Source organism: Somniosus microcephalus, chromosome 11 (genome assembly GCF_052327205.1).
Source record: "Somniosus microcephalus isolate GS21.2 chromosome 11, FLI_Smic_1.0, whole genome shotgun sequence".
Taxonomy (NCBI): domain Eukaryota; kingdom Metazoa; phylum Chordata; class Chondrichthyes; order Squaliformes; family Somniosidae; genus Somniosus; species Somniosus microcephalus.
Genome location: NC_140997.1, coordinates 213,804,562 through 213,819,478, shown reverse-complemented (window position 1 = coordinate 213,819,478; position 14,917 = coordinate 213,804,562). Strand labels below are relative to the sequence as shown.

The following is a 14,917-nucleotide window of genomic DNA, read 5'->3' as shown; positions in this document are numbered from 1 at the left end:
TTTTCCGTATCAAGTGTGCTCAGCCATTTCTTTATCACATGGAGTGAATCGAATTGGCTGAAGACTGGCATCTGTGATGGTGGGGACCTCAGGAGGTGGCCGAGATGGCATGCAGAAGAGCATGCCAGGAGCAGTACCAGGCGTACCTAAATATGAGGTGCCAACCTGGGGAAACTGCAACACAGGACTACATGCATGCTAAATAGCAAAAGCACCATGCTATAAACAAAGCTAAGCAATCCCACAATCAACGGATCAGATCAAAGCTCTGCCTTTCTGCCACATCCAGTTGTGAATGGTGGTGGATAATTAAACAACTAACGGGAGGAGGAGGCTCTGTGTATATCCCCATCCTCAATAATGATAGAGCCCAGCATGTGATTGCAAAAGACAAGGCTGAAGTGTTTGCAACCATCTTCAGCCAGAAGTGCTGAGTGGATGATCCATATCGGCCCCCCTCCTGACGTCCCCACCATCACAGAAACCAGTCTTCAGCCAATTCGATTCACTCCACGTGATATCAAGAAATGGCTGAGCGCACTGGATACAGCAAAGGCTATGGGCCCCAACAACATCCCAGCGGTTGTGCTTAGGACTTGCGCTTCAGAATTAGTCGCGCCTCTAGCCAAGCTGTTCCAGTACAGCTACAACACTGGCATCTATCCAACAATGTGGAAAACTTCCCAGGTATGTCCTGTCGACAAAAAGCAGGACAAATCCAACCCGGCCAATTACCCTCCCCATCAGTCTACTCTCAACCATCAGTAAAGTGATGGAAGGTGTCATCGACTGTGCTATCAAGCGGCATTTGCTCAAGAATAACCTATTCACTGATGCTCAGTTTGGGTTCCGCCAGGACCACTCAGCTCCAGACCTCATTAGAGCCTTGATCCAAACATGGACAAAGGAGCTGAATTCCAGAGGTGAGGTGAGTGTGATTGCCCTAGTAAAATTGAAGTCAATGGAAATCAGGGGGAAAACTCTCCACTGGCTGGAGTCATACCTAGCACAAAGGAAGATGATTGTGGTTATTAGAGGTCAATCATCTCAGCCCCAGGACATCGCTGCAGGAGTTCCTCAGGGCAGGAGTTCCTCAGGGCAGTGTCCTAGGCCCAACCATCTTCATCTATTTCGTCAATGACCTTCCTCCATCATAAGGTCAGAAGTGGGGATGTTCGCTGATGACTGCACAGTGTTCAGTTCTATTCACAACTCCCTAGATAATGAAGCAGTCCATGCCCACATGCAGCAAGACCTGGACAACATTCAGGCTTGGGCTGTTAAGTGGCAAGTAACATTCACGCCACACAAGTGCCAGGCAATGACTATCTGCAACAAGAGAGGGTCTAACCACTGCCCCTTGACATTCAACGGCATTACCATCACTGAGTCCCCCACCATCAATATCCTGTGGATCACCATTGACCAGAAACTTAACTGGACCAACCACATAAATACTGTGGCTACAAGAGCAGGTCAGAGGCTGGGTATTCTGTGCTGAGTGTCTCACCTCCTGACTCTCCAAAGCCTTTCCACCATCTACAAGACACAAGTCAAGAGTGTGATGGAATACTCTCCACTTGCCTGGATGAGTGCAGCTCCAACAACACTCAAGAAGTTTGACACCATCCAGGGCAAAGCAGCCCTCTTGATCGACACCCCATCCACCACCTTAAACATTCACTCCCTTCACTATCAGCACACCGTGGCTGCAGTGTGTACCATCTACAAGATGCACTGCAGCAACTCGCCAAGGCTTCTTCAGCAGCACCTCCCAAACCTGGACCTCTACCACCTAGGAGGAGAAGGGCAGTACACGCATGGGGACACTATCACCTGCAAGTTCCCTTCCAAGTTACAAACCATCCTGACTTGGAAATAGATCGCTGTTCCTTCATCGTTGCTGGGTCAGAGGTGGAAATAGGTGGTCTTAGTTATGGCACGGATATGTGGTCGGAAGTTCATTTCAGGGTCAAATATGACACCAAGGTTGTGAACAGTCTGGTTCAGCCTCAGACAGATGCTAGGGAAAGGGATAGAGTCGGTGGCTAGGGAATGGAGTTCGTGGCGGGGACCAAAAACAATGGCTTCGGCCTTCCCAATATTTAATTGGAGGAAATTTCTGCTCATTCAGTACTGGATGTCAGACTTTAGAGACCGTGGAGGGGTGGAGAGAAGTGTTAGTGAGGTAGAGCTGGGTGCCGTCAGTGTACATGTGGAAACTGACGCTGTGTTTTCGGATGATATGTGAGAAATAGGAGGGGGCCAAGGATAGCTTCTTGGGGGACACCAGAGGTAATGATGCGGGAGCGGAAAGAGAAGCCGTTGCAGGTGATTCTCTGGCTATGATTAGATAGATAAGAATGGAACCAGGCGAGTGCAGTCCCACCCAGCTGGTGGAGAGGCGTTGGAGGAGGATGGAGTGGTCAACTGTGTCAAAGGCTGCAGACAGGTCGAGAAGGATGAGGAGGGATAGTTTACCTTTGTCACAGTCACATAGGATTTTTTTTAAATTCGTTTTTATGGAATGTGGGCGTCGCTGGCAAGGCCAGCATTTATTGCCCATCCCTAATTGCCCTCGAGAAGGTGGTGGTGAGCCATCTTCTTGAACCGCTGCAGTCCGTGTGGTGAAGGTACTCCCATAGTGCTGTTAGGTAGGGAGTTCCAGGATTTTGACCCAGTGATGATGAAGGATCGGCGATTTACCTCAAAGTCAGGATGTCATTTGTGACTTTGATAATAGCCGTTTTGGTACTGTGGCAGGGGCGGAAACCTGATTGGAGGGATTCAAACATGGAGTTCCAGGAAAGATGGGCATGGAACCGGGAGGTGACAACACGTTCAAAGACTTGAGAGGAAAGGGAGGTTGGCGATGGGGTGGTAGTTTGCAAGGACGGAGGGGTCAAGGGATTTTTTTTTGAGGAGAGGTGATGACGGCAGATTTGAAGGAAAGGGGGGCCGTACCTGAGGAGAGAGAGCTGTTAACAATATCAGTTAACATGGGAGCCAGAAACGGAAGCTGGGTGTTCAGAAGTTTAGTGGGAATAGGTTCGAGGGAGCAGGAAGTGGGTCACGTGGACAAGATGAGTGCAGAGGGGTCATGAGGGGAGATTGGAGAGAAACTGGAGAAAGATGTGAGTTCAGGGCTAAGGCAGGGGGGAACCTTAGAGGAAGTTATAAGGAGATATTAGGGCAGATGACGAAAAGCTTGGTCAAAGAGGTAGGTTTTAAGGAACATCTTAAAGGAGTAAAGAGAAGTAGAGAGGCAGAGAGATTTAGGGAGGGAATTCCAGAGCTTAGGACCTAGGCAGCTAAAGGCACAGCCACCAATTTTTGGACTGGATTACCCCCAAAAGATGTCTTTTAATATATATATACACATGAGATATACACATCTAACAGGTCATAATTTATATTTTTGGCACATCCAGTCCTTGTCTAATCTAATTTTATAATCTCAACATTGATGTTTATAGATAATATTGCACAACAAAATGAAAGGATAATAGAAAAGGGGCAAAAAGTTAAAACAATATGCTCAGCATGGGTATCCCACACCTTGATGAGCACAAGAGACACCCCCCCAACAAATCCCAGTAGTTTCAAAGATTTATAAGCTGCCTGCAAATCTTCTCGTGCAGAAATTCCAATGTATATTATCATTTGCTAAGCTGAGTTTCGTGGTACTCATAATACTGTCGAGGACATGTTGTGCCACATCTCACTGTCATCTGGGCTCCTTGAGCGACTTGCTGCTTCTTGTACCTCTGAGCCTCCAGAAATTATATGTACAAATGAAAAGTCACGCCAAAGTACACAAAATTTAAAAACAAATTATCTCTGGTATGTGCTGTGTTTAAGCCTGTGACATTGGCTTAATTATTTCAACTTAAATAATCCAACTGATGGGATATTGATGTCACAATTCATGGGCAGTTCCCAGACTCCAAAGACTTCTGCCTGGATAAATCATTGCTGGAAAAGGGAATATTTTGACACTTTATGCACCCCATATCAGAATCAATCACTTCTAGATTAGATATAGGATAAAACTGTGTCTACACTGCTCCACCAAAATGTGCCTTTGCCCCAATCTCAGAAGAGCAACTCCAGTGGGCTAACATTTTAGTTTTTCACACCAACCACCCTCATAGCCTCTTTGATTGAGTTTTAAAATTTATGGCAAATTATGTGTAGTCTTTGTACTGTGCACTCAGCCCAGAGGAACTGGATTGAGGTTGCCCAAATGCATTTTACTTAGGGCCATTACGGTTATCAGAATGGAGAATATAAGAAAGTATGGAACTAAAAAGGCCACCAAACTTATTTCTTCCAACACACCATTCATCTTTTCTCCTGTGAAAGTAAGTCTTGCTGTACTACCTTGTATCATAGTGAACCTGGGGCTCCCTTTCTCCTCGGCCTCATATTACAGTGAACTTAGGAATTTCACTTCTCTTGTACCTGTGTCATCATGAACCAAATGGTCCCTTTCTCTTCAATATTTTGTAAGGGAGTCCTGGGGCTCCCTTTCTCTACTACCTTCCAGCACAGAAGATCTTGCTGTCATGTCTCTCCGATCATGCCCATTTTGAGAACTGTCACTCTTCTTCTTCAGTTCCACCACCCACTTCAGAATGCTTCGGGCTGCTGTCATTCTGAAATCCTCTGAAGATAATGAAGGATAATGATTAAGGTAGCCCATTTGTGGAGTAGGGACAAATAAAAACAAGGACAAACAAAAAGCAACCAGTCATAACACTCTCTTTGGTGAAACTCTGTAATGCATAATTGGGAGTTTTCTAGACACCAAAAACATTGTCTGAAGATGTAATGCATCATACGGGTCAAGCATTAGAAAATCAAGAGCCAATATAATCAACACAGGCTGCCTTCACCTGTTATAACTCAATGATCAATCACTCTCCTTTCCATGTGATGTTATTTTATATTTGAGGATTTTTAAGGGTATGATACAAGATAATATTCCCCATGCTTTTCTTCCCTGCGATCTCCCTGGATTATATCCCTCCTGTGTCCAAAAGTGTCCTGCTGCCAGGCCTCCATCAATACAGCTCAGAGATTCATGGGATCAATCAGTGTTTCTACTGTTTAAGGGATCCTATGGCTCTGTGGCTCAGGAAATCATGGGAGTAGTCAAAATTTCTACTGTTCACAGCTGTTTGAAAGATTGTTCGGCCCAGTTGTTAGCTATGTACGTGGTTGCTAGGAAACATAATGGCCCGGATTTTCCAGGGCCTATGATGGCATATGCATAGCGTACGTGGTCGTAAGTGCCCAGCAAATTCCGGGTTTCCACATGGGACGCTCATGCGCGAAAACCCGGAACTTGCAACCTGTCAAGTTTCAGCTTGACAGATCGTACGAATCCAAAGGAAATGGACATTTGCTGGTGCAGGGTTGGGCTATACTGCCCAGCGACTGCCCACGAAACTCTTATGCCTGGTAAAAGCAGACATAAGGCCTCCTTTTACCAGTGCAAAAGTTTAAATAAATATTAAAATAAAATCTGTAAAATGATTTAACCATTCCAAAACCTTTAAAATTAGTTTAGGTTATTTTTGGCCCCTTTAAAAATGTTTAAATTTATTTTTCAAAAAATAAAATTTTTGTTTTAAATGTTTAATTAAATTGTATTTTAATTAATTTTAAACATGTGATGATTCATTTGTATTTAAGTGCAGTGAAAGTATGTTTTTTTAGGGGATTCCTATTATAGGGATTCCATACATAACTGGAATCCCCAGAAGCAAAATGGGAATCACTTTTTGATTGGTTGGGCCGGCCCACGCGGTCCCAGGGACGATTGCGAACCACCTGCGCCCCTGGGATACATGGGCCTCTACACAGGCCTATGCCTGCAGGCCCAGGACGGCAAGAGTCCGAAGATACGGGGGCACCAGGTAGGTGCGTACTTCTCTTGTGGATCGGAGGCATTTGCCTGCGGGAAACCTCCGACCGCAGTTTCAAGTCCAATGTATTGCACTGAGAATGAGTTGCAGAAATGTGATCAGATATTTGAATCTGGCATCATTTTAAGTTGCTTCTGATTGGGCAGGAGTGGTGTCCTGATGTACAAGAATCGTACAAAATCCATTATTATAATGAAAGTGCTGGGAGCAGACCCTAAAGTGGGCAAGATTGTGTGCTGAGATCCATAACAGATTATTCTAGGATATTTACTGGATAGTAAATTTTGCTTGTCAAATTCTGTGAGTTCTTATGTCATGCAGCACTGCACAGCAATCGTACAAAACATTTATATGAAAAATTAATACATTATTAATAACATGAGAAGACTGTCAATGAATTGAAGTCAGTAATCCAGTTGAGTAGATTCAGATAATGAATGTGAATTAGACCAGCTTTGTTTACCTTGTATATAACACCCTTCAACGAGATTAATGACTCGCATGTCACTGGCAGGAGATCCAGTATTCTCTATGAATGTTAGCATTAGAGGGAGCTGAGCCGTTAATCAATCATGGCTTGTGTGCCTGTATCTGTCTGCTCAACCCACATCCGTGTCTGCCCAAAGCCATCTGTCTCAGGTTGCTGCACATTCAAACTGTCCATTGCAGTTCTGTACACATGTTTATTTCAAGACATTAAAATCATAAATATACTTTCCTGCTAGTCCAAACAGTAGTTTTCAAGATTATGAAAGTGTCATAAATCTCATCATCGAGAAACTACCTATGAAATAACACTGGACGGCCAGCTGGTGGCGCCGTCCAAGGAGTATAAATACTCGGGCGTGGGCCCAACTTTCCAGGGACATTTTGTAAGACAAGGAACTAGTGAAGTACAACTAGACCTCCATGTTCTGAAACAAGTTGATTAAAGCCTTGCTTTATACTCAAACCAAGTGCGTAGTGAGTTTTATTACGTCAATTTAATCAACTTAATATCGACTCCACGCTTTGGGTGATTTCGGGAACAGCCAGCTACGACTCGAACCGTAGAAGGAAACTCAGACAAGTAATTGATCCATCATGGAGAAACTACTCAGCCCCGCCCGTCTTGACCTGGACCCGAATTCACTTACAACTGCTAAGGTATGGAAACACTGGTATCGTACTTTTAGCGACTTCCTCAGGGTGTGTGGTGAAAATGTTCCTGATAAATTAGAAATACTTGCTAATTACGTATCCCCTCATGTGTTTGATTACATCGAAGACTGTGTAGACTATGACGCCGCTATCCAAATACTACAGCAGCTATATGTCAAGTCCCCAAATGAAATTTTTTCTCGGCATCTACTGGCCACAACTCGACAACAACCCGAGGAATCACTTGACAAATTCCTTCAGAAACTTCGCAGGCTCAGCAAGAATTGTAATCTTAAAGCTGTTATAGCTGAGCAGTACCAGGAGGAGTTAATTCGTGATTCCTTTATTAATGGGATTGCGTCTCCCTTCATACGTCAGCGTCTGTTGGAGAATAAAACCCTCAAGTTACAGGCTGCCTATGACCAGGCATGTTCTCTGGACTTAGCAAAGAGGAATGCAGACACCTATCTTTTACCACATGCAAGGGCTGCTGCTATCTCTTTTAGTGACTCTTTCAATAGGCCTCGGGCGGAAGCCCTCACGGATGATGACTCCAACCCGGCTGATGACAACCCTACCCTAGAAACCTACACTGATGATGACCCCGCCCTAGCGGCATCTTGGCAATCTGGAAGGAAGTGTTTCTTCTGTGGAGGAGTGTTCCATTAAAGGAAATTTTGTCCTGCTCGTAACGCGACCTGCAATCATTGCGGCAAGAAAGGTCACTTTTCGAAGGTATGCCAGTCAAGAGCCGCTGTTAGTAAGAAAGGCCACTTTTCTAAGGTATACCGGTCGAGAGCTCCTGTTAGTTTTGCAGCTACTATCGATAAAACTGCTCCTCCCCCAAGAGCCACTACTAAGGTTACAGCTGCAATCTATAAAACTGCTCCTATCCCAAGAACCACTACTAAGGTTACAGCTGTCCAGGGTAAAACTGCCCCTCCTCCTATCACAGCTGTTTTTCCCCAAAGTTTGTCCCATGCAGCCACAAAGGTTTTGATACATGGACACATTTTGAGTGCACTAATCGACTCATGCAGCTCTGACAGCTTCATTAGGCTGTCAGTAAGTTAAAACTGCGTATTTACCCCTCGGACAGGGAAATTGCAATGGCACTGACCACCAATTCTTCCGGCTTTTGTCTTGTCGACCTTATTCTCAATGGCCGCACTTATTTCTCCACCCGGCTCGGGGTGCTCAAGAACCTATGCAGTGATGTGCTCCTGGGACAGGATTTCCAGAAACAACACAAAAGACTCACTTTCGGAGTTTGGAGGGTCAAAGCCGGAGCTTACTATTTCCAAAGTACCGTTTTGTGCGCTTTCGGCGGCTTCGCTCGACGAGCCCTCCTTGTTTGCCAATCTTTCCCCCCGATGTAAGCCCATAGTCACTAAATCACGACGTTTCAGCCGCGATGATCAAGCCTTTATCGAGGCAGAAATCTCTCGCCTTCTAGCTGACGGTATAATTGAGCCATGTTCATCTTCCTGGCGAGCTCAAGTCGTCATTGTTAAAAATCCTCTGAAGCAACATAAGAAACGTCTTTGCATCGATTACTCGCAAACTATTAACCAGTATACCGACCTGGATGCCTACCCACTACCACGCATCGATGACATGGTCAATAACCTTGCCAACTACAAGGTATTTTCAACTTTTGGTTTAAAGAGCGCATATCATCAAGTACCGTTAAAGGACTCTGACAAAAAGTATATGGCCTTTGAGGCCAATGGTCGGCTTTACCAGTTTTGTCGCCTTCCATTTGGGGTCACCAATGGGGTGGCCGTCTTTCAACAGGCAATGGATAGCCTAGTCAAACAGGAGAACTTAACGGACACTTTTCTATATCTAGATAATATCACCATTGCTGGTCATAACCAGAAGGAGCATGATGCCAATCTCCAGAAATTTTCTGACGTTCTCCATCGTCTCAACTTCATTCTTAAATGAGTCCAAATCTGTGAAATCAGTACCATCAGTCAACATCCTTGGCTACTGGGTGGGCAACAGTGTCATCAAACCGGATCCGGAGCCACTTTGTCCGCTTCAGGAGCTCCCTCCCCCTATGGATCTTGGCTCTCTTCATCGGGCACTCGGCATGTTCGCCTATTATGCGAAATGGATACCCCACTTCTCCGACAAGATCCAGCCCCTGCTTCACGCAAAGTCATTTCCATTGGAGGCAACGGCTATTTCAGCTTTCAACCTCCTCAAGCGACAACTGGAAAAAGCCATGCTTCGTTCCATTGATGAGTCTTCCTTTCGTGGTCGAGTGCGATGCATCGGATGTGGCGATCTCTGCTACCTTGAATCAAGGTGGTCGACCCATTGCATTTCTGTCCAGAACTTTGCAGGGTAGCGAGCTCCATTATCCTCCTGTCGAGAAGGAGGCTACGGCCATCATCGAAGTGGTACGTAAATGGAGTCATTTTCTCGCTCGTCGCCATTTCACACTTATAACCGATCAGCGCTCCGTGGCCTTTATGCTGGATAACCAGAAACGCACTAAGATCAAGAATAACAAAATACAACTCTGGAGGATGGAATTGGCTGCTTTTGGATACACCATACATTATCAACCCGGCAAAGAGAATGTGGCCCCGGATACCCTCACGCGGGCATTCTGCTCTTCTATGTCAACTTTGACTCTGGCGGATCTTCATACTGACTTATGCCATCCTGGCGTTACCCGTATGTTGCACTTTGTGCGATCTAAAGATCTCCCATTTTCTACGGAAGATGTGAAAAGAACGTGCTCCTCCTGTAGAATTTGTGCAGAGTTAAAACCGTAATTCTTCCGTCCATCGGATGGCTCGCTCATACACGCTATGCAGCGACTCAGCATTGACTTTAAAGGTCCATTGCCTTCCTCAATGCAGAACACCTACTTACTGACTATGGTGGACGAATATTCACGCTTTCCCCTGTCCCAATATGCTTACTTCCACAGTGATCAAATGCCTTGATCAAGTCTTTTCCCTTTGCGGTACAGCCAATTTCATCCACTCTGATCGGGGTCCCTCCTTCATGTCAAGCGAACTCAAAAGTTCTCTCTCCCAACGGGGAATCGCCACAAGTAAAACGACACCGTACCATCCCATCGGTAACTGACAGCGTTGTATCTCTCAACCTATCATTTGGAACGCTGTTCGTCTTGCGCTGAGGTCACACAATCTACCAGACCAGCAGTGGGAAACTATGCTCCCTGATGCATTGCATTCCATCAGGTCTGTCCTTTCTACTTCTACCAATGTCACACCTCATGAGCGATTCTTCAGCTTCCAGCGTCGCTCCACCCATGGGACATCTCTACCGTCATGGTTGGCAGCTCCTGGCCCCGTGCTGCTCCGAAGATTCGTCCGATCGTCAAAAACCGATCCTCTAGTCGACAAGGTAGAACTTACAGACGTCAACCCCACGTGCGGTACCCGGATGGCCGGGAGTCTACCGTCTCGCTCCGGGACCTGGCCCGTGGACCCGACTGATGGAGGGACCCGCGGGGATGAGGCCGACTCTCTGCGCTCCCCCAAGGATGACGCCCTACCTGGGACATCGAGAGATCTGCCGGCTGCCCCGCCGGATCCGCTCGGGGAGCCGAGCGCTCCCCGTGGGATGGCCAGGACGCTGGTCAATCTCCGGCTAACCAACGGGACAAAGCCAGTTCTGCGCCTGTGGGGACCTGTACCTGGAGTCACGATTTCCCCAGCCTCCCTTGGGTTGACCAGAGCAACACGGGCCCTGTCGATCCACCGGCACGGATCAAGTGGCCCAGGGACCAAGACACGGTCCGGGGAGACGTGCCTTCTGGCTATAAACAAAAATCTAAAAGGCTGCGGCTATTCGTGGTCCACCTAATCCGTTGAGAGGAAGTCGTCGGATTTCCAAATCTTTTAGGCAGGAAGAATGTCATAAATCTCATCATCGAGAAACTACTTATGAAATAACACTGGACGGCCAGCTGGTGGCGCCGTCCAAGGAGTATAAATACTCGGGCATTGGCCCCAGCTTGCCAGGGACATTTTGCAAAGACAAGGAGTTAGTGGATACAGTTAGACCTCCATATTCTGGAATAAGTTGATTAAAGCCTTGCTTTCTGCTCAAACCAAGTGCGTAGTGAGTATTATTACGCCAGAAAACAATTGACAAAGTTGATCCGGGCAAATTGTTCACTTTGGTAAGAGAACTTTTTTTGCCTAAATTGTAATAGACTTGAGGACAAACTACTAAGGATGACCATTGAAGTAGAAGGTATAAATTTGTTCAAGCAGAAATTCCATGTGTTTCTGGAAAGGGATTAAGGAATGTAGGAACATAGAAACAGGAGTAGGCCACTTGGCCCTTTGAGCCTGTTCCGCCATTCAATAAGATCATGGCTGATCTGCGACCTAACTTCATATATCCGCTTTTGCCCCATATCCCTTAGTGTATTTGGTTAACAAAAATCTATCAATCTCAGATTTAAAATTAACAATTGATCTAGCATCAACTGCTGTTTGCAGAAGAGAGTTCTAAACCTCTACCACCCTTTGCACGTAGAAATGTTTCCTAACTTCACTCCTGAAAGGTCTGGCTCTAATTTTTAGGTTATGTCCCCTAGTCCTAGACTCCCCAACCAGCAGAAATAGTTTATCTCCATCTACCCTATCAGTTTCCCTTAATAGCTTGAAAACCTCGATCAAATTACTCCTTAATCTTCTAAATTCCAGGGAATACAACCCTGGTTTGTGTAATCACTCCTTGTACTTTAACCCTTGGAGTCTGGGTATTATTCTGGTAAATACGCTGCACTCCATCCAAGGCCAATATATTCTTCCTATGGTTTAGTGCCCAGACCTGAATACAGTGCTCCAGGTGTGGTCTAACCAGGGCTTTGTATAGCTGCAGCATGACTTCTACCCCTTTGTATTCTAGTCATCTATATATAAAGGCCAGCATTCCATTAGCCTTTTTGATTATTTTCTATGCCTGTCCATGGCATTGTAATGATGGTGAGAAGGCAGTTAGTTGACATTGATCCAGCCAAAAGGATGGCTTTGTTGAGTCTAACATCATAATTGTGTTCCTAAAAAGCTTTATGTTAGTATGATATTTTTAGAATGTTCTGATTGGGAGGCAACTGACCAGATAACGTACCAATGAATGATTTCTTTTCCTCTTCTACTGCAATTCTGTAACATCGCGGGAAAAAACTGTCAGGATTCACCCCGTTAAACCACTGGAAGTTTCTGAGATTTACACAAAGCCCCGCCTGGAAAGAAACAGGAATATTACACACCGATATATAATCTGAAACACTAAGAGCATGATATACAGCCAGACGGAGCTGGAAATATTTTATATAAGGATTGAAACCAGATAACTATTACATAGAGTCTAAAATACTATGAAAAATGGTGCTACATACTTTCACAGACCCTGAAATTATATAACCGTTACATGTCTCAGCTGAACTACTAGCATGCATTTCCATTCCCACTGTAGTGTTGGTATCAAGCAGTTTTGCTTCACACCAGTGCAGCAGTTAGTGTTAATACAGCCTAAATCTGGAGTTAGGGTCCAACCTGACTGGAGAAAAGTGGAGTGAAGCTCTCTGGAGGGAATGTATCTCACTCTACATTGCTCTGGAATCAGGTTGGGCCTAATTCCAAATTTAAAGCATACAAGTTTAGCATCAGAAATCATTTCCTACTAGCATTAAATTTGTAGTGGAGATATTTAGCTCTGAGTATTATCTGTTTATTCATTTCATGCCCAATAAAAAACTATAAACATATATAATTGAAGCTAAATATCGCCAATGTTTCAAGATATTTTTACATCCATAGAGCCCAGCCTACTGAGTCTCTGCTTCCCTCCAAACACAACGAGATAAGGTGATGAGCCACTTGCATCAACATGCAGCTTCCTTCAAGCTAATGGGAGCAAGCACTGCAGACCAGCCTGAGGACTGTGATGTAAGAAAACTACTAGGCACTTGGTCTAAGCGTTAAACAAAGCTTTAATCAACTGTTTTACAACATGACAGTCTAGTTGTGTCCTTCACTAGTTCCTGTTAAGAATGTCCTGCGCCTGAGTATTTATACTCTCCCTGGACAGCGCCACCCGCAGGCCGCTCAGTTGATTCATGTCAGACTGTCTCTGGAAAGCTATTTATTGGCTGAATAGGCTGCAGTACACAGCCAGTAGTCATGTCTCTTAGCTCTGGATTGGCCTTCGGCTGGACAAAGGTGTACTTTTTATGTTCCTAGTTCTTTTGTGGTTCATCACAAAGAATAACTCTTCAATGCCTGTAATGATTTTGAACATTTAAACATGTTCCTTCTTAATCTTCCTTCTTGCAATGAGATTACATTTAGCCTCACTTTGATGATATAAGACCTGGTATCATCCTTTTTGCCCTTAACTGAACCGTTCCAACACTTCCATATCTTTTTGCAATACAATGATTGAAACTGGACACAGTAGTCTGTCTGTGATCTCATCAGTGCATCATAAAACAAATATATCAATTCCACAGCTTATCCTCTGGATCCACAGAAACACCATAACATCCCATTTATTTGCCCTGACAACTACTGTTCCACTATATGATGACATTTTGACGTTTGGTCAATGAGCACACCCAACTCTTTTTCCTGTTGGACTTACTTACTGTCTACCTATACTAGGGGGTAGAAATTCAGCTTCTACACTCACCAGTCTGCAGTTTTTCTGCCTATTTACTTTAATGAAGGGAGAATTGTGGGCTGGTGGGTGTAGAAGCAGAATTTTCACCCCTAGGTATTTTTCGCACTCTAACACCTTATTTTATGGTTCTCAGTATTAAATAGCATTTTATAACTGACCATGCAATCCTTTGGTTAGTATCCTTCTACAAACATCCTACTTTTCCACACACTTCTTACCATTCAACAAACTTCTACTTACAACACCCTCATCAGGATGAACAGCAATTCATTCTTCTATTAATTCTCCAATTAATAATGCAAATTACAACTTCATGTTGGATCCTAAGAGGTTTTCATTTATCCACGTCTCCTGTAAGGGACCTAATCAAACACTTCTGAAACTATAGTTGTGACTAAAATGAAGTGTTTTTGTCTATGTTTGCTGGTCACAGTACAAAAGAGGTTAAAATCAAGTGCAGTTAACTGATTAATCAATCTGCAAATAACATACATTATGTTGGACTTACTTATTATATCTGGTACTAATATGATACACATGATGAATATATGATGATCCACTTTCACTTTATTCAGTTGTTAAATCTCAAATGAACGTGGCATGAATACTGACTTACAGATGTAGCTTTTTGAGCAGACCTTGCCTTAGTGGTGAAGTAACAAGCTGCAATACAATTGGAAAGCTACCTTTGTGGTGAAGGAGCAAGCCCCAGTATAATGGAGAGCATACTTTATTGATAAAGCAGTGAGTTCTGATATAATGGGGAGCCTTATCTTGGAAGAGGAGGGGCTAGCCTTCATATAATTGGTGAAAGAGTCAGCTATGTAATTGGAATCATACATTAGTGATGAAGGAGTCAGCTCTATAATGGAACTCCTACCAGTCGCCATATAATGGAAAGCCCACCATGTGAAGAAGAAACCAGTCCTATAATGCAGAGCCTACCTTGGTGGTGAAGGAGCCAGCCCCAAGATAATGGTTAAAAATCTGATCTTTTTGCAGGTTCTGACCATCGGTCCCATTTGCCCAGATAAGATCTGGAATTTCATTCTTCAATAGTCGGGACTGCAATATAAAACTAAATGTATTTGCATATTTATACACAATACAAATACATATGTAAATAAGATTAATATATTGCTTCATAGTACAATTAT

General features: G+C 44.3%; 1 protein-coding gene across 3 annotated transcripts in view; it reads right to left on the bottom strand.

Moving 5' to 3' along the window:
• The window catches only part of LOC147111214 (tubulin tyrosine ligase 3-like), a 74,720-nt gene that overhangs the window by 22,206 nt on the left and 37,597 nt on the right, over window positions 1–14,917 (bottom strand). For 2 of the 3 annotated variants that reach the window (XM_086001873.1, XM_086001874.1), the window contains 3 exons: window positions 14,706–14,825; window positions 12,207–12,321; window positions 4,543–4,668 (listed from right to left, as the gene is read on the bottom strand). In XM_086001873.1, coding sequence (XP_085857999.1) covers window positions 4,543–4,668; window positions 12,207–12,321; window positions 14,706–14,825 — 361 coding nt within the window. Of the gene's footprint in view, window positions 1–4,542; window positions 4,669–12,206; window positions 12,322–14,705; window positions 14,839–14,917 lie in introns of all 3 variants that reach the window. The other variant, XM_086001875.1, reaches the window with a different exon arrangement.